Here is a 27242-nt window from a genome sequence, read left to right as displayed (position 1 = left end):
GTCCCAGCCAAAAGCTCAACTTGTGGATGAAAGGAATAGCTGTTCACAGAGCTAGGAGAGTACATGCAGATCTGACCTTTAGAACAACCTTTTGCAGTTACAGAGATGCTACGTTTATCACTCCACTACTTGCTATTCTATTTAGCATTCAGCTAGAATCTACTGCTCCTTTCTTTCCTGTAAGAGCTGCAAATAACCATTTAAGGATCTTTGCTGGTGGTCCTGCACATGAAACTGGATTTCCTTTCCTTCCACACATCAAGTCCTTTATTTCTGGCTGCTCCTAGCACATGCCCATTCAGATTTAGGTGCTGGACACTGCTTCAGCTGTCCTGGATTTACAGCTGTAATTTTCTGTGTCTGCACGAAGATGCTGGAGGTTCAGTAAATTGTTTCACACAACATTGTGATGTCTGGTTCAAGCCCAGAACTATGGTAACCCTCAAGTCTCTGTGGCTCTGTAAGAATTTAATCTCTCAGTGCTACCACCTCGATCACAGGCATTAATGGGCACTTTTCATTAGCAGTCTTCCTTTCCAGGCCAACTGAGAGGAGACAGAAATGAAGTTTGGTGTCTCCCTGTGGCATGCTTGGGCTTGGGCTGCCATTTGCAGAGGATACTTGAGCAAAGCTCACCTGAATCCTGCCACTTGCCTTGAGAGGAAGCAGTGATACTTACCCAGCTCCTGCCCCAAAGGAGAGGAGCTTCTGGTTCAGCAAGGAAGATCAGAGTGAAGTCAGCACTGCCTCTCCTTGCCACTCTTTAGCCCATAGATGATCACTCCTTTCCAGAACAGCCAAGAGAAGAATGCAGTTCAATGCTGGTGGGGGAGATTAGGGATGAGCTGGAAGCTGCCCTTGCACTACTAAACCTCCTTTGTGGTTTGACTGTAGCAAACTGATCAGTAACTCGTGGTCTGAATCTGAACTAGGAGCTGCATAATCAGTATGAAGTGAAATCTGATTTTTCTGGCTCAAGAAACTTGCTGGACTCATTCTTTGTGATCCCAGGCAATACCCTCCAGCTTCTTAGGGAAAAGGGCTTAGAACTGCACGGTGTGCTGGTGCTGCCTGACCCGTGTAACAGGGTTTGCAAGGGCTGCTGGGGGGAACATCTGTTTACATCTGGAATTTAGCTTGCAGAAAGCTGGCACTTGGCTCCTGAGCCCAGTTCTCTTCCTAAAGGGCCACTGGAGACTCTTGAGCACTGGAACTAATTTCTGGCAGTCTCTTGTAGGATTTCAAGGCAATTCAGATAATGATAGTGTGGACTGATAGGCTTCCCTTCCCCATCAGCCTTTACTGTTTATTTGCTGTCCACTCTTTCTCTGCATAGTTGATGGCAAAAGAGAATGGGATGCAGTGCAATAGCCTGTTCACTCTCTCCATCCTTGGTGCTCTTGGATTGGCCTGGAGATACGAAGCTGGTAAATTAAGTGTGGGGGGCATGGCTGTGGCGCAGCAGTGCCTGGGGAAGGACAGTCAGAGGTGTCTGTGTGGTGGCATGGCTGGCTTGTGGTTAAAGGCAGCTGGGGGACACTGAGCCCAGACACTGCATGAGCAGGGCCAGGCCTTGCACCCTACAGCTCCTTGAGGAATGGGAAGAGGAGAGCCAGAAAAGGGGTGTCACCCCAAGAGGCGGCTTTTAAGCTGATTCAATGTCTGTGCATACAAACCCATGACTGAAATAAGCACAGCTGTGGTTTGGGTCTGGTGACTCTTGATTTCTGAAACCTCATGGCCAGGGAGCATTGATGCTGAAATTGCTCAGAGCCCTCATGCTGGAGGACAGGCTTCCTCCTCCTGGTATGTGGTGCAGGGCTTTAGGGTTGGGATTGTTTTAAAGGTGTCATTTTTTTGCTTGCATCAACAACAAGAAATAGAAGATGCTCAACACTTGGTCTGCAACAACATAAAGATCATCTGATGCAAAAGCTCAGCCCTGCAGAGCCTTACATGCTGCTACAAATCATCCTAGAGCCTTCCCCGAGGTTCTTTTCTTGAAGAGAAAGTTGAGGAAATAAGGATTTTTGCCTACTCACTGGTCACAAGACCTGCCTGAACTTGGCTCACAATCCACTGGAATGCTGAATATGGTCTTTTCAGCCTCGGTATGACTTTTGCCTCTGGAGCAAATTAAATAAAGAAGGCTGCAACAGCAGCATGCACAGCCCAACTGCAGACAGCAGATCTAACCTTGTGCCATTTCCTGGGTGAAGGGTCTCATGAGTGGAAGTGAGCATGGGAAGAATCAAAAGCCACAGCAGCTATGAGATTAGGAGATGAAGAACTTGAAACTGCAAGCAAAAGATGTCCATCTTGGTGGGAACTGCCTGCAATGTGCAATGAGGGCAGCTGGAGTAAGACAAAAACCTATTTAAAACCAAGGAACTCATATGAGGACAGCACAGTTAGAAACATGCCCATGGCAGAGGAACTTGGCAAGAGAAAAGCTTTCTAAAGCTTATAGGACCAATAACAGCAATTAAGAAAAAAAGCTGGAAGAAAAATGGCTGTGAGACCTTTGACTAAGGTGCTGGTGAGGTGGTGAGGAAAAACTCGCCTAAAATTCCCCTGCCTTTGGCATCCACAGTGTCATACTGCACCTCCAGATAGGCTGTGTTGCAAACCTGCCCTTTGGAAAAAAAAAAATCCCACAAGTGTGATGACATGTGGAAGGGAGAAAGAGAGGTGAGACCTGCTTCTCACTTGGAAGAAATGAATTTTTAACTTTACAGAAGAACTCAAACTCACTGGTTAGTGGCTACTCGCACCTCTTTCTTCTCAGAAAAAATAATCTTTTATTTCCTGTAACATCATCTACCAGCACTAAAAGCTCTCACAATTTTAAATAAAAACACAGTAAAATTGGCAAGCCAAACACTTTCCTGGACTCAGAAAACTCTATTTCTCTGCCATTGGCTCCTTTTGCTTGGCTTTGATGGCATGGACAGAGACACAGGTGGGAGCAGGGCTGAGCTGTGATCCAAAGGGACTGAGCATGGCTGTGTCCTGCTGTGCCCTTCCTGAGGAGCACTGGGCAATTTGGTTTCTCCTCTGGAGCACAGCAGATGCTGGCAGTTGGAAGGGAGCAGGATGGGACTCTTTTTCCTTCCCAAACATGCAAAGGGTTATTTTGGAGATGTAATTCTGTTTGTATCCTCTCTCATTACTGGATGCTCCTTTCCTCTGTGCAGTACAGTCCCCTCCCATCCCTACTGGTAAAACCTCACCAAATACAGAAAGGTGGGTGACAACCAATAGCTATCCTGAGCATTTACTGTAGGATTGCTCCTGTGTGTCACTTGAGTCTCCATTCCCACTATCTCAGTGTAAATCAAGAGTAATTCCTGTCTAATCAATGGAGTTAATCTAGTCTTAAACCAATCTGTAGGCAAATGAGGACTTAATTATACATAGCCAACCTAGGGGAATTATTTCTCAGTAAGGGAAAAGTATCTAGCAACAGTCTCACCGTCAACACAGATACAACGTGTTGCAAACCAGAAACTCCTACAGCCCTGGAAAACGAATAGCACAGCAAAAAGGAGGAAATGTGTTCAAAGCCTGTGGGTGAGATTTTCTCTGGCTCCTGAGTGGGTTTTGACACTCGGAAGGGATGTGCTGTGCTGCTTGGAGCGATTCCGGGGTGATGTGACGCAGATGTGGGTCTCTGCTGGGGAAGGATGAGCTGTCCTGGGGCCCCCAGTGGCTGCCTATCAAAAACCCCAAACCAGACACAGGCTAATTCACCTACCCTACACTTTTTACTCCGCATTTTCTCTCTGACCACAAGTCTAAATATTGCCAAGGTGCAAAACGATACTGTTCACAGCAGATCTTGAGGCTTTGCTGTTTCTAACCATGTGGAGCTTGATTCTTTCCTTCCTTTCAGTAAAACACCAAGAACTCCTGCCCAGTCACCTGCCACAGCAATTCTGACCTGGATGAATGGCACCTTTGAGCTCCTGCAGCCCTGGGTGAGGCTGGTTCCTTCTGCTCTGCCAGGCACCCCCACATCCGACTCCGTGGGTGAGGCTGAGGTCAGAGCTGTAATTGTAGCTGTTAAATGAGTTCCCTCGTGGTATCTTTAATCAGTTATTACCAAGGTACACAATACTGATTAATAGCCTCAGTAAAACCTGTATTCAAGTAATAAAGTCTTCATGCATGGCAGACATTCTGCCATCCCCATGATTGATGCAGTGCAAGGGACACGTTTGAGGTGGCACCGTCCCACTGTGCCTCTCTGAGAGGGAAGGCAGTCACCACACTCTCTGCCCAGCTGGCTGATCCAGCCTACAAGAAGCAGCTGCTCACTTTGGAGGGACAGCTCACTTGGGTGGTGTGGGGCTTGGGCACAGCATTGGCACATTTTAGCTTCCTTGAGGGCAGCAATCAGCTGGGAGCTCTGTGTCCTTGCCTCATCAGCTCAACAAAATTCCCCTTTTGGAAGGATGGGACTTCACAGCCACAGGCCATGAAATGGCTCCTCTGCTCCAGTGTGTTCCCTTGTCTGGGCTCATTTCAGGGTGTGAAGGGAGCAGGCTGTCAGTGAGGCTTTCCCACACCTCCCTGCTAGAGCTGACAGTGAGACCTGCTCTCACAGTGGCTGAGCTGCTGGGCTCAGTGTCCCCTTGGACCTGGCACACCTGACATCGTGTCCCTTGGGGGCTGAATTGTTTTGGGGTCTGTGGCCAGAGCAGATCATGGCAGATTATTGTGTCCTGAGTTTATGAGCACCTGCTGTAAGCAAGGAACATGTTCCATGTTCTGTGTCCCTCCTCTCCCATGTGTTTGGGCACAGCAAAGCAGCTGCTCACACTCTGCTTCCTCCATCCCCAGCTGTGTCAAGCCCACCCTGCCTGTGCTTCTGCCATTTTGGAGCAAAGACTACCCCTCACCACTATCCCTGAATAAACATCATACAACAGAGCCAAGGGATAGATCCCTTGCTTTATGCCTTTTTGTGAGCTATGCATCCAAGATCTGTTTGAGGCCAGGAATACCCTATACAAATGTTTTCATTTTACATCTGGAGACATTCAAATAATAGGAACATCATAGAAGGCATGTGGAAAATAAATATTTTTAATGGCATTCCTAAAACTGGTGAGTAAGCAGTGTGACTCAGCAGTGCTTCCCAACATTTCCCAGAAGAGATGGAAATAAATCTACTTAATAACTGACATGTATTTGAAATGTGCTGAGTAGTTAGTAGTTATCTGCAATTTCTGCTTGGAGAGCTGACTTGCAATCATACCTGAAGGCAGCATCCTGCCTGTGCAAGGCTGCAGCCAGATGCAACCTGAACTTCAGTCTGAAGCATGGTGGTGATTTTCTGGAAGGACTTCAGCAAGTGCCTGATCACCCATGCAGCCAGAAACACGTACAGGCATCTTTGCAGCCTCTGCCATGCCAGTGTTTAACTTCAGTGCCTTCATTGTGAGCACATCAAATACCCAGATGTAATTTTTTCCTGGCTTACAAACCCTTCCACCCCTTTATGGAGAGAAAGGCTCTAGTGAAGGACAGACAGTATCTGCCTGAGTTCACCCACACCAGATGCCGCCTGCTCTGTGGGGAGTGGCTGCGCTGAGCCCCTCTGGATAAGATGGAATCTGCCTTGGCCAGGCTGTGCCATCCACCAAGGAGTGAATGGGGTGTGCAGCCAGCTCTCTCCTGACCCTGCACCCAGGGGCCAGAAAGCCCTTTTCAAGCAACAAAGTTTTCTGCTTCTTAGGGCTCTGCTCCATCTGCCAAATATTTTTTGAACACTTTGTCGTTTGTGCTGTCCCACTCTGGTGCTTTCCAGGGGCTCCCATAGAAGATGTTTTCCATCAGTACCTTGTAGGCTGGAAAGCAGCACCCCACCCCTCATTAATTCACTGCAAATGTTACAGTCCCATGTCTGCTTCACCCTCCCCTCTGCGCCTTTTCCCTGTCACATCATGGCCCTGGCAGCCCTAACTGAGGCTGCATTTGAATAACAAACCTCAGGTATAAAGAATACAGGGGAAGGCAGGTAGCCCTTCTTCAAAGGAACAGGAATGGGTGGGGTTTTTTTCTTCTTTTCAAACTAAAAATATTCCCTGCATCATCCAAAAAATCAGCTCATGGTGGAAAAATACACGCCTCTCTCAGTGAAAAGAGAGAGCTTGCACACAAGGAGGAGAAAGCCTAACCTCCCTGTGGCACGGGGTCTGCATTTTCACAGGTGAACAGGGGTGTTGGACAGTTTTAGGGGAGGTGAGGATCCTTTTCAAGGATGCTTTAGAGGGCTGTTAATTCCTCAGAAATCAAGCCTGAAATGGCAGTTGATGGCAGAAGCATGAAAAAACTAACATCTCTAAAGATGGATTTGCACCTGAAGGGCTGTGTCATCCACCACCCAGGGAGCAGACAATGCCAGGAGAACTCATCACAGATGCTTTTCTGCTGGTGGTTGGCTGAAGAGGAAGGCAATACCCGTAATTTAAAAATTACTTTTTGGGTATTTTCTATTTTCACTGATCCTCCCATACACAAAGGTCCTCAGACCTCTCTTATCACTCCACTCATCTAATACCCAAAGGCATGGGTAGTCCTTCAAGTGCTGACTGCCCTGATTGCTCCTGATACCATGGAGAGAAGAAGGAAAGCACTGTGAGCCCAAGCTCATCTCTGACTTTAATTCCCTCTCCTGGCACCAGTGACTGCTGCCCTGTCCTCTCACTGTGTCTCTCTGGGAATACTCTGGCACCATCTTCTTCAAAGCCTCCTTTAGGTGGTGAAAGATGTGATTAGACTCAGCCTGGAGCTTGGAGTTGGAAAGAGGTGACTATGGTCTCTCTCTTATCAATGATCCCCTGAGACATCTCTTTATCTTCTGCTTTTCTTCAGAAGAAAATTAAAAGGCTAGTTTTAATTGATGGAATCTGTTCTGGTCAGTGCTTTTGTAGGACATTTAGTTATAAGACTCATGTCACAATTAGGAAGGCAGCATGGACAGCAAGTATCAGCAACCTACAGTACCTGGCTGATGCCAAGCGTTCACCAAAGAAACAGATATGGTGACATTTTAAGGTGTGACCACATCTCTTATTCTCATCTGGCTCCCTTAGAAATGATGTTGAAGCGCTTCACAATACTTTTTTTCCCCAGAAATGTGTTTCTTAGAAACAGATTTCTGACTGCACAGAGGGACTGGAAGACCAGTTGAACTTCTATTCCACCCTGTCCCTTGACTGCTGCCCATTCACCATCAATGTCCAGGAGAACCCAAAAAGCAGACCCATCATTTACTCTAGAGTGAGGGTTGCCATGCCAACACCATGGATATCATCCTGAAACAGGATCAATGTGAAAAACATCAAGCTGGCACATCAGCAAGGTGGCACCTTCCAGCGAGCTGCCTTCCCCACAACACGCGTCTCCAACGTGCTACGCGCCTGCCACCCACTCTCCCCTGCCTCCTTTTGGATCCATTTCAAGCAGTCCTTTTCATTCTTTAGGAATTTTAACTAAAACTGGTATATTGGGCCACCCTGGGGAAGTTGGTTTTTAGTGCTCTTGTGAGTGATTGACAGTCTTCTGCTGAAAGAAAGGTTTCTGGTGCCTCTGGCGCAGCACTGGCCATGTGGTTCAGTTGCTTGCCTACAGCATCCAGCTGTTTCTACTATTACTACTACATTTTCTGGCCATTATGTGTTTATAGCCATGACTCCAGAAGCTTTTTCTCATTTCTGATCATTATCACTATCAGTAGCATGAGTACAGCAAAGCAGACACTGGTTCTGGAGGATCTTTTTTGCCATGTGATGATCACCATATGTCATAGACTTGATGATCATGACTTCATTTCTTCAGGAGCACAGAGCCAGGCTGTGCTGCTGCTGCTGCTGCTGCTGCAAAGCAAGGTCTCCCAGGTCCAGCCACAGGTCTCAGCTGACTTGGCTGGGATCCCTTCTGGTTATGACAAAGTTTGACTCTCCCTAAGAGGCCAAGCAAAGGCATGGAAGTAGACCATTCCAGATTCTTTCAGCTGGCACAAACTGCCTTTGTGTTCTGCTGTTAATTTACTGGTATCATTTATTAGGAAAGATCTTGTATTTTCAGGAGCTCGAGGAGTTCTCGAAGGAAGAAAATATATTAATGGAATATAGATGCTGCTTTGGTTAGAGATGATGCTGTGAGGCCTGTGGGTCATGCCCTGTGACCATGCAGGCAAAGCTTGCTCTGGGCTTTCCCTTGTTCTTTGCTGTCTCCCTCTTTCTCCCACACCCTCATTTTGCAGCAAAGATTCCAAATACATTGGCCATCTTGGCTGGCAACCACAAGCATTTCTTGAATGAGCCAACCATCTCCCTGGCAACAAGGCAGGCTGTGACAATAACAAGTGCTTTCCTCTCTCTTTCATGTTTCCCACCTCTCAAGAAATGCCCTGCCCTTTAGATGTTCCCCACCCCTAAGAAACACAAATAATGGCAACTGAAATGTGCCTTGTGGAAGGACCAAGAGGAGGTGTGTGAGAAAAATGGCTTCAGTCTTAATAGAAAAGTGATAGACCTTTATAAAGGGCAGGCTGAAATATTTGCCCTGGATTGTTACTTGGGTATTTTTACTGGGTCTGATGCAATACAGCAAATATGATTATATGTGAGCTGTGATTATTGCAAGTAGACATTGTCTGCAGCTGGATATCTGGACAAATGCTGACACCAGATAAAAATCTGCATGTCTAGTGCCACCTCTTTATTCCATTTTCCCTTTTCTTCCACTCCATCCTGCTCTTCTATAAAGCAGTGCTAAATTCCCATCACTTACAGCAACAGAGCAGCAAGGATTGGCTGCATCCCCAGTGAAGCAGCACAAGCCCAGGGATGTGTCCATCCCCTAGATCCAGGTAGCTGACAGAGGTTTCCTGCAGCACAGCAGTGCCTGATTAACCTCGCCTGCCCTCCCCAAAGTTATTAGCAGCCTTTTTGCATTTCTGAGAGAGCTTGGGTTGGGGACACACAGTAGGAGCCAGCTGGTCTAAACAGATACCTGACTCAAATGAAGTAGCACAATATCTTGAGCTGGCAAGTACAAAAAGCCATTTACACAGGAGCAGATCTTGTGAAAGAGAGATCCTCCCCCACACTGCTCCCCTCCAGTGCCTGGAAGGCAGCAGGTGACAGTGGCTGTGACTTTGCTCCTGCCACTGCCAAGCAAGAACGAGAGGAAGAGGGCAGCTCCTAAAATCCCCTTTTGGCATGTGCAGAGGGGAAGGGGCTGGAGGCACCAGGTTTGTACACACACCTCTCTGTTCAGAAGCAGATTTGATGCAGATCTCTTTGCCAGCCACGCCGGGTGGGCTGTTCAATTACACTACAGAAGAGTTTTTTTAAAGGCTACTGGCCAGTAATTTAAAATGTCCCAGCACATCTTTCTTTGGCTCACAATTCAGATGTTGCAGACTGTAACTGTGACAGCAGAAGGTCACCACAGACTTATTTTGCTACAAAGTCCAAAAGAAAAAAATCCCAATAAAAATATTTGAATCTTTAGGAGCTTTTTAGTTTTCCCATTCATAGCTGAAGTAGAGACATATCCAGACTCACACTGGGAAAAAGTTTGATGTGAAGGTCACTGCCTGCCACCTCTGGACCCCAAGTGCTAAACCTGTGACCTCTCGCCTCAGACACTTGGATCTGAGCCATACAACTGATATTGGCATTCTCTCTTGAGTACTTTCTGAACAATTTCAGCCTGTTTCTGCCTGGTTTATGAAAATATGAGCATGCTCTACAGCTGCTTTCATACCAGCCTGCACATTGCAGCCTGGACCAATCCACCCTGAAGAGACACCCCCAGACCCCCAGCCTGGCTGCAGCTCTGGCATTTCACCTAAGTGGGATTGCAACTCTGCATTTCCAAGCAAGTTCTGGGGTCAGCATTGACCCACAGAGGAAGAGACTTCATATTTCTTCTGTCTGGGGTTTCTGAAGCCCCACTTCAGAAAGAGATTTTCAAACAGAGACATGAAAATCCATCCTTACCCTGCCCTTCCTGCTTGATCCTTTCCAAACACTTGGACTGACTTCTAGATTCCTGGTTTCAAAACTCCATTTCCCATTTGCTCTGCCTGAGTACACTGAAATGGAATCAGTGAGGAGCTTGTTTTATTAATACATTTGCACTTTAGAGGACCATTTAATCCACAGGCTACATGTTACAGCCTGACTCTTTCCTGCCTGTTAATCTGATTATCAAGGTAAGGACTGAGTAGTGCCCTACAGACCAGCTGCAGAGTACTGAGTAGGCAGCAAGACTAAGCCTCTGCCTCTCTTCCTGTGTGTAACCCCTTGGCTTGTCAGGGATCCAGACCCAGGGCAGTGGTGGCCCTGTGACCAACACCACAGATGGCATTTCTCCTGCAGCTGTCTCCTCATGGGCTGCTCCTTTTCCACCTGCCCCTTGTAACACGTGAAGGATTTGTGACTTTGCACTTGCCCAGCTTTTCTGGAGTCTCAGCCTGGCCTTCCATGCTGTGTGCAGTGATGGTGTGCTGTGAGCTGGCAGGATGTGCTGCTCCCTCCTGTGCTGAAGGACACGAAACCAGGACCTGGGTGCTGCCCACAGGCCATGAACCTTTGGTGAGCTGGGCAAAGCTGCAAGGAAACCCTCTGCCCTGGACAAGGAGGACACATAAAAGTGAAATCCAACAAGTAGACTGGTTTGTTCTGAACCTGGGGACAAATCCTTATCAGCAGAGAGGGTCAGCAAGACCTGGAGCATATGCTTTTTGTGATTTATTTTGTCTTGTTACGTCCTATTTCCTACACTGATCTCATTTTGACCGCCAAAAGCAAGGGGGTTTAGTCTTCCCCCAGTCTTTGCACTTCTATTAGACTAAATACTGGAGGTACAATTATGGGCAGAGAAAAATGAGAACAGTGAGAGGATTTGGTTGTATTCTCTCAATAACAACATGCATTTATTAAGTAGGGGAGGGGTTTTTTCGCTTTGAACATGGTCGGGGTGCCATTTGGAAGGGATACAGGTGCAGATCCCTCTCCCAGAAAGTGGGATGGGAAAAGCAATAATAGCCAACTGGTCTCGGGGGAAAACCTGTCCCAGGTCCAAGTCCCCTCCCTCCCTGCTGCTGAATCAGACTAGAGCAGCCACAGCCCTGGCTCCCCTTCCTGAGCTCCCTTCTCTTGGGGGCTTAAGTGATGAGTAGGGGAAAAATCCCCCACTAGATTTGCTTTGGAAACCCTTGGCTGAGGAATGACTTTTAAAATAGAAAAGCTTTGCCTGAAAAGGGATGAACCATGTACCATAATACTCAACAAATCGCCTGCTAATGGCCCCTCTTTACAGCAGCTGTGCATTAATAACAAAAGCAGGGCAGCAGAAGCCATGTGCTTCTTTGTAAGATTAAAATAAATACTATTTCATACTAATACCAGCAACTTTCTGAGCCTAAGAGAAAGGAGCAAGTGGAAGATCACAGCCTGAGGGACTAGATTTCCTTCCCCTTTGCTGCTGGATGAAGAAATATTTCTGCCATCTATAAAGGGAACAGATACACTGAATCACCCTCGCAGACAGTGGTTTGGTTTATAGTGGTTTGTGGCAGGCTTGTCTCAGACAGTCAGCATGACACCATTGTAAGACAGGAGTAATTCCTCCAGGACTACATCTTAGGGGAAACTAGGCTGGGGAGAACTTAATCTAACTTACTTTTCACTTTGCAAAGTGTAACACGAGTTCCCTACTGCCATAAAGCATAAATTGAAACAACAGTGGTTCATGGTAGACATAAGGAGAAATTTTTTCATCATGAGGACTGTAAGAGCAGTGGAGCAGGTTGCCCAAAGAGAGTGTGCAGTCTCCATCCTTGAATGATTCCAGACCAAACTGGATAGACTCCTGAGCAACCTGGTTTGACCTCAGACTTCACCTGAGCAGGGGTTGGGCTTGACACCTCCTGAGCTCCTCTCCAGCCTGAGTTATTGTACAGCCCTAGGAACATTTGGCATCTTTTCCAGGGGAATATGAACGGACACAACATTTTGTTCAGCCCAGGACTCCACCTCTCGTTCCTGGCAGTGCTGATAACAGCTCTCCTCCTCCACACCCTGCACTGTGCCAGGCCTGGCACTAAAGCAGTGATGAGTTTACCCTCCTCAAATTAGGACTTTAGTAGTTAAAAAAAAAAAAAAAAAAAATTTTTACATTTTAAAGCTGTCTGCCACAGACTATTTATCAGACATGGAGAATGACTTGTTTCTGTTTTCCTAGGCATAGGTTTTAGCTGAGCGAGATACGTTGCCTTGCAGAGAGCTGAGTCACTGAGTAATCAACAGATTAATGTATTCAGTTTGAAAGCCATCAGCATCAGTTCTCGGCAAGCTCACAAGAACTCCATTATGGTATCATCTCCACGTTTGGGATGGAAATGTCTCCAGGATTTAGAGTTCCTATGGGAAAACCCCTAGATGCACAGAAATCAAAGTACCTCTTTGTGATTTGGAGAAATAAGGTACCTCCTCATACAGGAACACCACAGCAGGATTTTGGCACCCCTTCTAGTGAATGCTTTTATTATCAACCCTCAGATAAGGAGTTTGGAATATGTTGTACATCTGTCGTTGGATAGCTACCTAAAAATAGTCATGACAAACTCACTGGCATATAGGACTTTGCCTTTACCAGGTTTTTAATTTGAAATTATTTTATTTCCAGTGAAATCAAGTAGTTTTACCTTCTCTGGGATTGCAGCATGCAAAAAGGGCGGTTTTGACTTCACTCTGGGGTTCTGAGTTCCTCTGTGTGGGCTTGGTCTGAGCCAGAAATGCAACAAGGCAAGGCAGAGGCTGGCAGGGGCACCTCACAGAGGAGCCACTGTTTAAAAATAGGGAGCTGGTGAAAGTAATCACAGACTAGCAACTGTAAAAGGACAGGCTGGCCTAGGTGTGTGGTACAAGGAGGCTGCCAAACATCACATAGCTGTTCTGATAAGACAGATGCCAATGCTGGTGCCTAAGAGCCTGTCCATACCAACCTCACTGAAGTAATACATCCCCTTGTTTGCAACTGAAATTGCTGTTTGGGTTAATCCTAAAGGCTTTCCTACATTAGCAGGCTGGTAGAAGGGCTTTGAATGGCAGCAAGACTTCTGCCTGATTCATCAGTCCATGCAGCCTGTGTGTCCAGCACATGCACAGGACACATGTTCTCACTGTTTTCTCAAATCTATCAGTAGATCTGTCTAGGCTGTCTCTAGACAACAGATTCTTTTTCATTGCTGGCCTGACCAGTGCCAGGGCATGAGAGATTGTGGCTTTTGTGACACAGTGGTCCCCAGGGCTACACTTCCCAGCCTAAGTGTACAAATGGCACATCACATGCAATCATGTCTCTGTTGTACAAAATGCATGTGCAAGAGACATACAACAGTGATGGAAATCTCCCCTCCCTCCTTATCCCTCCAAGGTATTGAAATTGTGCAAATGCCTTCTGTTCATGGTCTGGAGTGTCTGGTGCTCAGCTGTCTGTACCCAAGCAGGTGATTTTAACTTACCCGTCGCTCCTTGTCCCCGTACTCAATGCCCAGGGTATCCATGGCACGGACAATAGCTGCCAGGGACTGTATAGTGTTGCTGTAGACCACTGGCTTGTACTGCTTCACGTCTTCTCCAGAGAAGCCATCCTCATGGATGATCCTGAAGAAAATGCAAAGGACAAAAAACTCTTGAGAATGTAATTTCAGTGGGAGAGACATTTAAAAGACAGCTGTGCTCTTCAGAAGAGCACATCTGCTGCCTTGATTCGCTTAATTTAGTCAGCATTTCTTTTTAAACCTTTCTGGTTGTTCACCAGTAGTGTGTCTGAGCCCAGTGCTGGAATTAGCATCCCTTTTGCTCTCTATCAAGAAGGTTTTGTGCACAGTTGTGCATATGGTACCTCCTTCCCAAATGAACTGCAAACGCTGAAGCCTGGAGCACCTCGTGTTTGCATGCTCAGCAGTCACTGGGGAGAGGTTTCCAGGCCCTGCATTACCTTCCCAATCAAGGTCTATGGAAATATGCTCAGTGTGAACAAATGACCATCAGATCAGATCTTTAACAATGAAACAAGTGTTAGAAACCCTCTGATTCTTGTCTAGTCCTTTTAGTAGTAGTGACCCCTGGGGTATCTTACAAAAGGAACCAGAGTTGAACTACCCCTGTACACTACACAGGGACTGAGCCATGGAGGGGGGAAGTGTCTTGGTTATGAAGCACTTAAAGTACTTACCCTCCACACTTCCTCCCCTCTCCTTCTCTCTCCTTTAGAATAAGGGCTGAGATTTTTTTTTGCCTCAAGGCATGTTATGTTATCCCTTCCCCAAGCAAGATGGGAATGTGACCCACAGACCTACCAGCTCTGCATGCTGGATGCTCTGTGCATTGGTCTCTATTAAACTCTGCAAAGGAACTATTGGATGGAGCAAGTTATTGCAGCCCCTTGCTCAGGTCAGAAGACTGACCTCTGTAATTTCTTAATCTCTAAGTATCTCCAGAACTAAGTCTGGATGTGTCTACAAAAACAACTAGGATTTGCAGAACTAATTGTTTCTGACAATAATTCTTCCCAGTGAAGACATAAGTTATGTCTTAAATGTCAGAAGAGAGGATGATCTGCTTAGCTAAAATGAAATCCTTGATTGCTCATCCTCAGATGTCACTGGACAACAGAGGGTTCTTCAGTAACAGAGCTGGTCTCTGATAAAAGCTAGCACCCTTTCTGTAACAGGATTTTTGATTCCTTTTTTTCCTAAATCAGATACACACCATCAAAGGTCCCGACAAATGCTGGCATCCCCTGGGAGAGAGGGAGCACTATCTCCCACTGTGAGCTTGCAATAGATACAGTGCTGGGATGGAGAACGGGGCTGGATGCCAGCCCAGTGTTATTAACAGATGACTACACGAAGAACAAGGCTGGTAGAAACACGCTGACCAAGACAGAGATCTCCTTCCCCTGATGTGAAGCTCACAGAAAGGTTTTCTAACAAGTGACTGACTCTCTGCTGTTCGCACCACAACCTTTGCTTACTCAACACTGAACACTGAGCTTCTGGGAAGAGCTGCTCAACAACCCCTGAGTCCTGGAAAAACATGACTGCAAGCAAAGACAGCCTCAGACAGACAATAATTCACATCAGTTGGTGATCAGGAAATTTTTAAGCTATTGATCTGAGAAACTGGGTGGAGCCCCCTGTTTGGGTACCCTCCAGCAAAGGCAAACAGTGCTGGTGTGCTGGAAACAGCACAGGGGGCTGCTGGTTCCCCTCACCTAAGTTGATGAGAACAGGGTGGATGAAAACCTTTCTGACTGAGAAAATCCAGACTTGCCAATTTGCCAGAAAAGTTTCGATAGCTTGTTTTGATTTTGATGGAGTTATGGGCAACAGCAGATCTTGTACTCTGTAGCTTTTTTCTGTGAATCCAGTGATTGTGGTGAGGTTTGGAACAGTGGCATTTGAGTGATGGGGAAGGAGGCAGGGCAGCAGAGCCATGTATCAGCACTGGATCTCATGAATCATTTACTGTTACTCAGACAGGTTGCTGAACTTCTGGGAAATGTGTTCTTTGCCAAAAGGAGCAGTCAACCCTAAGAGTTATGGGTGGTGCAAGGCAGAAGGATCTGCATCAATTCTGTTTGAATTCAAGAGAGACTGTACAGCACCACTTCCTCCCAGCTCTGAGCATGACAGCAAGCAGCACAGCAGAGCAGGGGTCCCACGGGAGGCAGGCAGGCAGTTCATGACAGCATCACCAGGAATAATTCATTCTTTCTGGATGGTTGGCTCACAGCTGGATTTTGGGGCAAGCAAGATTAAATGCTGGGTTTTAGGCAACTAAGAGAAGGAAACATAAGAAGGAGAAAAGAAAAGGGTGAGGACAGGCACAAGGGGCAGTGTAATGGCCTCAAGAGGATGCTGCTGAAATTTGTTTGGTCCAGCTGTTGGTCAGCCTGGTGGAGATGGGAGCAATGCCCACAGCTAGGGCTGGATTTGTTTCTGGCTTTTACTAACAGGCATCAACTCAGGAATTCAGAAGGCAAAAAGAGGGCTGAACAGCTGTATGGGGAAAGAGGTGAGCTTTGGTCTTCCTCAGAGTTTAAACCATTTTTAGCTTTGTGCCATGAAGCTGGTGCCTGACATTTTCACTTCTAAATGCTCCAAGCCGATAAGTTCCCTATTGAGTAACAGGCTCCTTATGCAGAATTAAAGGATGGAGAGCAGCTCTGCGATCCCTCAGTGAACACACTACAGCTGGGAAACAATGCTGCCATTGTTCAAACACAGAAGTAAAACTGGTGTTTTTAAAGGGGGCAGAGAGAACATAGAGAAAAAACACCCTGATTGCTCCTGTGTGAAATCTCTCTAGGAGGCAGCCATGGTGACTGAAAACAGCACTGTGGGTGCCAGGATGGAAGTTTTGCTGTAGGAAGTACCTATGGATTAATCAATCATGCAGAGAGAATGTTACCTAATACTTCAGGGAGCAAATCCCCCCCAACTCCTATTGCAAAGCCTGCTAGGACACTGTGAACTGTTTTATTGTCCTATATGCTTTTCACAAATGTTTCTCCATTTGCTTGCCTTGATGATCTGATGGCTTCAATCCTGTGGCAGCTTTTTCCATAGGCCTTTGGAAACGTTCATGCTGCCACTCATGGTTTGGGATACACCTTTCTTCTCACCTGATGTGTTTTACTGTCTAGTGCACATTTAAAGCTCCAACACTAATCCTGGGAGGAATCTTGCTATGGGACATGGCTTGAGCCAGCTCCTGGTGCCATGGGACATGAGGAGCAGTGGGGTTTGTGTGCTGTAGTGAGCTGTGACCATTAAAAAGATACAGGTGTAGGGACTAACAGAAGCAACCAGCATGCCAAGACTGTAAAGTCTTTACAGGTTTAGGCAGGGTGGGCTACTTCAACCTACAAATCATGGGAGCAGAGGGTTTCAGCACCAAAAATGTGAATTCTCTGTTTTCTAAATGGCATATATTTTTCTCAGTGTCCAAATTACAAAGGAAACTGCTGCAGGCAGGTTCCTCTTTGCCACACTAGAACTGGTTCTCTTCAGGGCAAAGGAAAAAATGGGATTTAAGAGGATCCTCAGGGGCTGTGGAGGGGGGAGAAAGTGCTGTAATTTAAAAAAGTGGTTCTGAGCAATTAAAAAGCCATTTCATTCACCAAGTGACTAATAAAACACTGTGCTGTGAAGGGAATGGTGAGAGACAACTGAAGCAACCTGATTGCCTAAGGTACCCATTAATGCCTGCTCCCCATCCCTCAGCTGCTAACAGCAAAACCCATATGTTGGCATGTTGTGTTGCACTCATTTCAGAGTGGCAGTAACAGGCAGGTATTTGCTGGAGAAAATGGCTCAGATCCTCTGCCATCCCCCAGCAAGTCGTTAATGCTGAAGAAGTGCCCAGTGCCTCAGCAATTATTGCTTAATTACAAAATAAATGAAATACTTGAAAACAGGGGGTGCATTCTGCATAGCAGCTTGCTTTGGCTTCTGTTCAACAAAGCACTTACGTGCCTTCAGCCCTTCACTACACAGCGAACGCATTAAGAAGGCAAAGCCAGAGATGATTTTGCCGCCTGTCCCTGCTGACACCACGGCCCCTGTGGCTGTGGAACAGCAGCTCTGAACAAAGCCCACCACAGCTCCAGGGCAGCTGGGGCTGATCCCAGCAAGGAGCCAGTTTGCCCAGGTCACTCCTGAGGAAAATACTTGTCCATCATCCTGAAAACTTCCTGGAGCAGAGGCTACAGTCATCATTCCCATACATCAGCTCCAGCCAAGCTATTCTGGTGCTTTCCTTCCAGCCCTTCCAACCTGAGCCAGGTTTAGAAAGCACACTGACACTTCCCTACACCTTCTCCAAGCAGGTCCTCCTCCTCTTTTTTGAGGCACAGTGCCCTAGACTAGACCCAGTCCTCACATCTCCAGTCTGCCAAGATAATTTGAAGCTGTAAAGCTTATCCTCTGATATGCTGAAGCACCTCTCCCAACTTCGTATCACTGCCAGGGGTAAGTAATGATGAATTTCCCTCCAGTTTTCACTGATGAAAATTTAGAAGGAAATGGACTCAGACCCCCCTGGAGTCCTGGCTGACAGAGCCCTCTGCTCAGACCATAAGCCACTGATAACTCTAGACTTTGGGAATGAGTTGTGCTACTCACCCATTTTTGTGTAAGACCTCTGGCAGATTTATCTGCACAAATTTTCCAGGTCACTTTTTAAAAAATCCAGTGGGATTCTGACAAACCCTTAGCAAAATCTAGATATGGCACCAACTATTGCTCTCCTACTTCTGCTGAGAAATCAAATGAGACTACTTTAACAAGCCTCATTTTTGTATAATCCTTGCTGCATGTCACTCGTTTCCTTTTTTATCTCCTAGGTGGTTGCAAATTATATGATTGATAGTTCAATTCTCTTGAAAGCTTCTAGAAGTTGACTGGTCTATAATTCTTACTCCTCTTTTCTCCCTCTATATTTAGAGAGAGGCACCATGTTTACATTTTTTTCCTGTCTTCTGGTGCCTCACCTGCCCTCCAAGAGCTCTCAAGGAGAAGTGTTTGTATTTCTGAGATGGCGCCTATAAGTATGTACTAAGAATTTCCTTAAACATGCTGACCTGAAGGCATTTAGTCTTACTAAACTTGTCCTTTCTGTGCCAGAAGGAGGGAATGGCATGTGGAGATTTGTGGATACCCTCTTGCTTCCAGTGCTCAGCATCCTTTATCCCTTTCACAGCTTCACATGCAGGTTCTCGTGCCCCAACTGACACAGCCCTGATTTGTCTCCTGCCCTTTGTCATCACTCCAAAACCTCCAACCAATGTCTCTGAAATATTTCCTGCAAAATTCAGGGACCTTTGTGTGGCTTCAAATTGTCTGCATCACTGTGAAAGACATACTTATAAACTTCCAATTGCCTGCCAGAGAAAATAAAACCCATACTGTTTCTGTTTTACCTAAGATAATTTACTTTCAATCAGCAAGATGTTTCCAGCTGAATGAAGTTTTCCCATATCAATGCACATCCCCACAATTACAGTGATTTGCTTGAATAAAACCAGGCAAGAAATCACCAGGAGATTATTACACTCAAAGTGTATCACAAGAAATGAACAGTCCAGTTCCTATAAAAGCAGACCTGGTCTTCACCTTCACCTCACCTGGACAAATTAAGGAATTTAAAGGTCATTGCACAGCTTTTCTATAGAGCCCTGTGCCTTGGCAATGAGTTTCAGCTCTCAGGGCTCTGGGGCTCTGAGCTGGTTTGGGCTGGCAGTGGCACCACCCTGTGTGGCACCCGCAGGGTCCCTGCAGCCTGGGTGGCTCTGAGCTCCTCAGCAGCATCTCCTTCCCCCTCAGGAAAGCTCAGGTCTGCACAGTGCTCCAAGTCCACATGACACTGTGGGACAATGCAAGGTGTGTGAGATGATGCTGGTGGGTGTAAAATGCTGTGTCAAAGGGAGGAGGTGGCATTGCAGGGGCAATAGAGAATTCATCCACAGACACATTTTTGCTCAGGTTGTTGAGACCCATTAGCATGCTCATATTTATGGTATAGACTGATCCAAAGTGGATTTTGGATGGGGAATCTTGGAACAAACACACATCACAAAATTTATTTTTTCTCAGCAAACTTTTCTGATTTTTATCCCCTCCCTTCTTCCCCCTTTTTTCTTTCAAAAATAATCTTTCCTGTTTCCTACCCAGAATCAGGCAGGTTATTCTGGTGGAGCTGGGAAGAGCTCCAGTTAAAAGAAAAAAATCTAATTCTGAAGAAAATTCTGCAATCTTTGTTTGCAAATGGAGAAAGCACAAAAATCTGACTTCAATATGTAGAGAGGAGGATGATCAAATTCTGATGGAAAATCTCCTGCTAATCAGCTACTTTAAATTTATTTTTATCTTGATATGAGGTTAAAAACTTTGTTTACAGGGGAGTTATGAAGCTAAATTCCAGTGATTCTCTTCTCACTCGTTTAATAGCTTGAAATGCGATTAAAAACTCCTGGATTATGTTAAACTAAATCAACACAGATGCCCATGACCTTGTGTTCAAAGACTGCAAAGGCACAGTTCAGACCTCTGTGACAGGGTGCAAATCTCTCTAAATTCCCATTCTTCCCCCCAGCTGTGCTAGAATGCCATGTTGTACATCCTATTCCCACAAGAAATTCTCTGAGATGAAATTAAGATGACTGTTTGCCTACATGCCCTTTATTTTTTTTTTTAAGAAAAACAACTTCCTTAGGGCTGTCTAAAAACTGCAAGTGGAGTTCATTTTAAAAAGCATAATTTTTTCAACCTGGACTTTTAACACTGCTCCAAGAAATACTGATGAAGCCCTGTGATACACACCCAGCTGGGGAAAATCTCCTTTCTGGAGGAAATACCTTTGGGTCACTCAAAACTGAATTCTTACCACCAAAGTATTTCTTGCATGCAAAGATATTATTCTAACTAACCAGATGGTTCACGTTAAAAAATAAGCAAATCCATCAGGCGTTTGAAATGCTGCCAAAATCTACAGCCCTGGAAATGGCCGAGCTTACCCAAATCAATTGCAGAAGTTTCACAGACCTGTACAAGGCAGAAGCACTCTTGCTGCTCTAAGGCACTTCAGTTTGTTCCTAATGCCTGTAAGTCCCTCTGATGCCTTCATGGCGTCTCTCTATAGCCAGCCAAGTCCTTCTGCACCTTAACTGCTGGCCAAAAACCTTGAAGATGATGTTGTAAGAAACTCTCTTATGTCTGCTCACAATCAACATTGCTACTGTCTTACTTTTGTCTTTAGACAAGTGGCTATTGAGCCAACAATGATTAGCTTCTAGACATACAAGAGTCAGATACTGCATCTTCCCCAAAACCTTTGATTTCAGATTGTTTTCAGGTGTATAAAATATTTGCAGAGTACTCTTCATTTCCAGTTTAATATAGCCCTAAACTAGAAACATGTACAGCACTCCCAACATGGTGCTGTGTCCCTGCAGCCCTGTGGCTGTTTGGAAGTAGCTCTTAGTCTTCTTTTAATTATTATTACTATTATTTTTTAATTGAGTTCTACATCAGTGCCTAATTTTGGCTTTGGGCTGTCTTGAGGGGTGATCCCTGCTTCGGTTGAATGCTGCAGCTGAGAAGAGAGATGATTTCCTGGACTGCAAGCTGAGGTTCACACTGTGTCCTTCATTGGACTGGGGTGTTGGGTTGGCTTTTGTACCCCACTTTAGGGATGCACCAATGACCTTCCCGTCTCTGCAGTGTGAGGATTTTTCAGCATTTACATTTTCAACAGGAAGCAGTGGAGTGAAATACTTCGTTTTTAAGTGTGTGTACAAAACAATTTCAAGAGTGTAAACAGTCTACTGCATCCTGAAAGTAATTAATTAGTGTTGATGAATGAAAGACACCAGTTCTGATACTTCAAAAGAAGGCAAGGCTGGGCAGGCAGAGCAGACCCAGCTACTGCGCTAGTACTCCACCCAACACAATAGGGACATAGTCATCCTTTGAAATTTAACACTACAAAGTCAGGAAAATCATAGAATTGTTTAGGTTGGAAAACACCTTCAAGATCATCAAATCCAACCCTTACCCCAGCACTGCCAACTCCACAATAAACCAGGTCCCTGAGTGTCACACCTACATATCTTTTAAATGCATCCAGGGATTGTGACTGCCACTTCCCTGGGCAGCCTGTTCCAGTGCTTGACATTCCCTTCAATTCCCCTGAATATCCAATCTCAACCTCTTCAGGTTCAACTTGAGGCTGTTTCCTCTTGTCCTATGGCTTACCTGTGGCCATAAGCATTGCCCACACCAAGCCTAACTGTGCACAGTCACCACACCAGTGTTTTAACCCACCTGAGGCAACCTAACAAGTTTTTTCCTGCAGAGATTGCTGGTCACTGATTCCCAGAGGAGTTCTGGTACTTGGATGCACTATCCTGCTCCCAAGTGTTAATGACCACAGATCCTCCTTCCTTGGGAGATGCTGGTTCTGGTGAGGGCCAGGCTAGCTGGGGAAGGCACACTGATGTACACAGGCTCAGGATCTCACTCCCAGCATGAACTGCAGGGATTCAGTGCCCAGCTCAGTCCCCAGTCCAAACCCCAGACCCTTCCCCTACAGCACAGATAGGGGATGGCAGTATAGGGGTGTAGTCAGGGGAAGAAACACCCATCCCACCAGCTAACACAGCAGCCACACACAGACCCTCTTTTTTCCTGCTCCAAATCATTTTCCTCTGCTCCTGAGAGGCAGATCTGCCCAGATGGGAAGCAAAGGCTGGAAGCAGGGTGCAGGCAGAGGCTGCCCCTGACCCCTCTTTTGCCAGGCAATCATATTTATAAGGTTTTCCTGTTTCATCTTTCCCAACACCCATGTCCTGCACAAAGCTGGGAGTGGAGCAGACTTGGGTTTTATTCAATGTCAGGCCACTGGTATAATTTGGTTTTACTAAAATTTGCAGTTGGTTAACTATGATAATGCACCCTCTCCTGGGGCCTTTAATACTAAGATCAAATATTGAATACCCTACCATGCACCTCATTAGTTTTAATATGCATCCTGCTCAGCTCAGTAAGAACAGCAAAGAAACACAGTCAAAAACAATTAGATCAGGACTTTTTTCGATTAAAAAAAGACAGCTGGACTACACAGATTCCTGCAGCAGCATTTGCATTAGATGAGATTGCATTTTTCTGTGGAAAAAGCCTTGGAGCCAAAAGGGTTTCAAATAGCACCAGAGGAGGTTGACAGTTGCATTCTTTGTTGTGCATTCCCAAATAATAATTCAGTGAAGGAAAAAGTATTCCTGCTCCGAGTGAGTTATCATCTCCTCCCATGCAATGTGCTACATAGTCAATCTACTTTGTCCACATTCTGCCTGAGACCAATGAGATCCCTCAGGGAAAAAAATCCACCGGGCTGGTGATGACCCACATGAGAGAATTCTCATTAATTCCTTGGTAATGTTACATAAGGTCATTTTGTTGAATTAAAATTATTGGGATTAATCCTCTTAAATGTTCTCTTAGATGCAAGGGGGATCCAACTGCAGCTGGATCATCCCACAGCTGGTTCTAGAAAGTCAAAATAGTGTTTTAAAGCCCCATAATGGTTTTGTTAAATTCATCCCCTGAACAAGGACACAAAGCAGCTTTTTATGGCTTTTTTAGATCACTTACAACTTCTGTAAGCTGTCATTAACTATCATCAAAGCCTGAAAAACGAGGCAAATGGGTTCAATGTCAGTTTTACTGCCCAAACCTAAATAGTATTTTTGGTTTCCCATCTGCCTCATCTGAAGTGTTTTGATAGCTGCAAGGTGACTTTGCCTTTCAAAACCTTTTCAGATGTTGCTCTTCATAACCAAATATTCTGTGGACAACAGAGGAAGCAAGAGGCATGCACAGACTCTTTCTTCATCACCCCATGCATTTCATGCTCACAGTCCAGTACTACAGCCAAAACCCACAACAAGAATACTCAGACATTAACAGTGAGTGTATGACCCTCTCTGTATCAAAGCAAGGCTTTGGTAGAATGTACCTGATTCCTTGCCCTAATGCAACAAACCTGGCTTCCAAAGCCCCTCATTCCACTGAAACCCACTGGAATTCAGAGTTCCTCTTCTATGTCTAGAGCTGATCTTTGCACAGTTGACATATTTTTTGTGTGTCCTAGTTGTATTAGTGCTCATTAGGAATTGTGTGCTGTCATGAAAACACTCAGCTAAAATAAAAAGATGCTTTAAAGCAGCTTTGCCTTTTTGGGATATCAAATCCAGCAGCAACTGTCTTTCTGAAGCAATAATTGATGTGTTTGATTAGGTCTGGTGGCAGATGGGGGTTTTTCAGTACTTTTGATGTTTCAACATGTTAAGCTGAGAAGGAATCAATTCTGGAAAGAGCGATTATGCCACTCCTTGTATCCTGTCCATCTTCTCTGGCACGATTACAGCTCAGGGGCTCCATCTCTGAGCACTGTGCTTGCCACAAGCCCCTGGGTGTGCTGCCAAGCTGACATTAGCCTCCACTAATCTCAGCTCAGAGATTTTTGAGTCATGGTGTTCCCAGCTCTGCAATGTGCTGCCTTTCTGTTAGAGGATGTAATCAAGCATCACGCCACACCCCACAGAGCGCGGGCCAAGGGAGAGTATCTGGCTGCTGGGAAAAATCCCTGAAGACTGCAATGGAGCCTCCATCAATGGAAAATTTTGCAGTCAAAATGAAGATGTCTGGTGTGGATGAGATACAAGTCCTGGGTGGAGGAACAGCAGTTTGGCCTCTGTCACTCCTGCTGCTGCAGGTAGCAGAAACCCAAACCTTGCCTGTCTAACTGTGCTGTTTCTTTCAATGGGGCTGCAAAGTTTCTGCTGTCTGTGTTTAGTGGAGCCCTGTGAAGTCTGCCTGCAGCTGAAGCATGGCTCTGACTGAGCAGGGGTAGGCAGCTCCCCAAACAGAGGTGGTGAGAGCTTGCTTTGGGCCCCTGTGCTCAGTAATGCCAGGTCACAGCTCTGAGCTCCCCCAGCCTGCCTGCTCAGGTCTGCTCACTGAGCCTTTCCAAGCTGAAGACTTCGAGCTGAAACCTGGCAGATACAGTATTTTAGGATTCTGCCCACACTGCTAATAAGATTTCACAGCAGGAAGGAGGTGTGTTGCACTTGTGGTTAATTACATGCGTTTGGATATATTTGAATCATAACTTCTACACTTGTACTCAGAGAACAGGTTATCTGAAATGAAGACAAATGCACAGCTTTTACAGCTTTTCCCTGACACCTGCCACAAGGCTTCAAACAACCCTTTAGTGATTCTCAGATGCAGCTGATGTTTAGAAAATACTGGTGGGGGGACAAGACCTTGGCTGGTCTAACTCAGCACACTCCTCCAGACACACCTCACCTATACTGGAGGAAGGCCCTGCCTCAGCTCTGAGTCCCCCACCTGAAACTGCCAGGAGAAAGAGGAACAGTTTTTTCCAGTGTTTTTCCAAGCTTTTCAGACAACCCATTCCAACACAATACTGTTTGAAAGAGGATTTGAAAACTTTGGGCATCCTCAGTGTCTCATGGCCTTCCCTGGCACAGAAAACACCTGCTCTGGTGTCCCTCTGTGTCTCTCTATCTCCTGTCTCTCTGAGCTGGGACAGCCAGAGCTTCATGTGAGGCTGCTGGGGCAGGGAGTGGAACTCGGAGGTGGGGTGCTGCCAGTAGGGCAAGAGTACAGACATATGACACAATGAATGCCAAAAGACCACAAATAATTGCTTGTCCTTGCTTTGCAGAGTGAGCTGGCACTTTGCAACCAGATCCAAGAGCTGTCCTGTGACCTCCCGGTGGCAGCAGGAGAGAAGGACAGGGCTCTAACCAGAATTCCTGTAAAATCAGCAGACCAAGGGCTGGCCACTGGCACAAAGCAAACCAGCTGCATCCCTGGGTGACTCAGCCACCCTGATGGGATCTGCAGAGTGCCCTTGTGCCCCAGGGACACTTCTCACACCCTCACTGGGTAAGGCATGGGTCCCTGCACTTGCCTAGAGTTTCATGTCAGCTTTTGGCACAGCAGCTCCTGCCAGCAGAGAAAGGAGTGATCAAGAATCAAATATCTGGGGTACCCTGGCCAGACACTCTTCCATCTGAAAGCCTGGCTCAGAGCCAGGCCGGCACTTAAATTCTCCTTCCCAGGCCCATTCCTTGTTAATGGGAGCCCCAGGAGCACTGCACTACCAGGAACCAAGGCAGAGTGTGCCGGGAAGTGACCCTCTGGGGACAGCCACCAGAGTGTGACCATCTGGGGACAGCTACAGGAGAGTGTGACCCTCTGGGGACAGCTACAGGAGAGTGTGACCCTCTGGGGACAGCCACCGGAGAGTGTGACCCTCTGGGGACAGCTACAGGAGAGTGTGACCCTCTGGGGACAGCCACCGGAGAGTGTGACCCTCTGGGGACAGCTACAGGAGAGTGTGACCCTCTGGGGACAGCCACGGGAGAGTGTGACCCTCTGGGGACAGCCAGGGGAGAGTGTGACCCTCTGGGGACAGCCAGGGAAGAGTGTGACCCTCTGGGGACAGCTACAGGAGAGTGTGACCCTCTGGGGACAGCCAGGGGAGAGTGTGACCCTCTGGGGACAGCCACTGGAGAGTGTGACCCTCTGGGGACAGCCACTGGAGAGCACACCTGGCACCTGTGCCCCATCCCCTCCTGCAGCTGCACTGCCTGGTGGCCACCAGACCCGCAGAGCCAGCCATGCCATGGGGCAAGCAGCTGCCCCTGGGTGTACAGACTGGTTCTGCTTCAGCCACCACTGGCTTTGCAGGGGACACCATAGCTGAGAGCAGAGCCAGATTTAAACAGATGTGTAAATGTGTTTGCCCATTATGCTGGGAAGCGACCGCTGCTGCAAGCACCTCAGAACCTGAGTATATTCCTCCTACTGCTTTCATCAGTCTTTGTCATCCCCCATGTCCTCATCTTCAATTGAAAAATTCCTTATTGATTTAATTTGCAAATTTGCCTGTAAGTCTCTCCCAAGAGTACCTGAGAAGATCCAAGGCAGTTCAAAGTGACTGTTTGAACTGTCTTATAAAGCATCCAGCTAGATACGGGAAATCTGCATCGTCGTAAATTTATTCCACATCTGATCATCAGAGTTTAAGCTTATCTCTAGTATTATTTTACTGTCCCCAGTGTAAAAGATTACTGCCTTCTGGAGAAGTTTGATTAGATTCAGAGAGGCTGAGGTTTAATGAGCACAGACTTTTTAGACTCTCTTCCCACCCACATGGTGCGTGCACTGCTGGTATTTGGATGATGAGCCATTTTGATGGTGTAGATTTCCGTTCCTCCAAAACCCATCTAGGAAAGCTCGGACAACTCATTTGTTTCTCAAAGCTTTCAAGTGTTCCAAACAGCACAGACCTTCCTGTCCAGGCTTTCCTCCTCTCACCCATAGTCCCGTGAAAAGGAAGTGCTCCCAGCTTTACTTCTGCTGGTCTGGGGGGGTGAGCTGGGAGCACCTCTGCCCTTTAGGAGATGTGGGCAGGAAAAAAAAGAAAACAAACACAACAATGATCTAAACTTAGGGAACATAGGTAAAGAAGTGCTGATTTAGCATCTAATAGCCCTGACAGTGTCCCCTTTAAGCAGGGTGATTGTGGTTCACTAATACCCATATAACA

The 27242-nt window shown here is 46.4% G+C and overlaps 1 protein-coding gene across 2 annotated transcripts in view; it reads right to left on the bottom strand.

The window, feature by feature from the left end:
* The window catches only part of GNAO1 (G protein subunit alpha o1), a 139623-nt gene that overhangs the window by 76338 nt on the left and 36043 nt on the right, over nt 1-27242 (bottom strand). For both annotated transcript variants that reach the window (XM_033070160.1, XM_033070158.1), the window contains exon 3: nt 13553-13694. In XM_033070160.1, coding sequence (XP_032926051.1) covers nt 13553-13694 — 142 coding nt within the window. The remainder of the gene's footprint in view (nt 1-13552; nt 13695-27242) is intronic.

The sequence above is a fragment of the Catharus ustulatus genome, chromosome 11 (assembly GCF_009819885.2).
Source record: "Catharus ustulatus isolate bCatUst1 chromosome 11, bCatUst1.pri.v2, whole genome shotgun sequence".
Classification (NCBI taxonomy): domain Eukaryota; kingdom Metazoa; phylum Chordata; class Aves; order Passeriformes; family Turdidae; genus Catharus; species Catharus ustulatus.
Note: the sequence above shows the minus strand (reverse complement) of the source record. Positions and strands in the feature narration are given on the sequence as shown.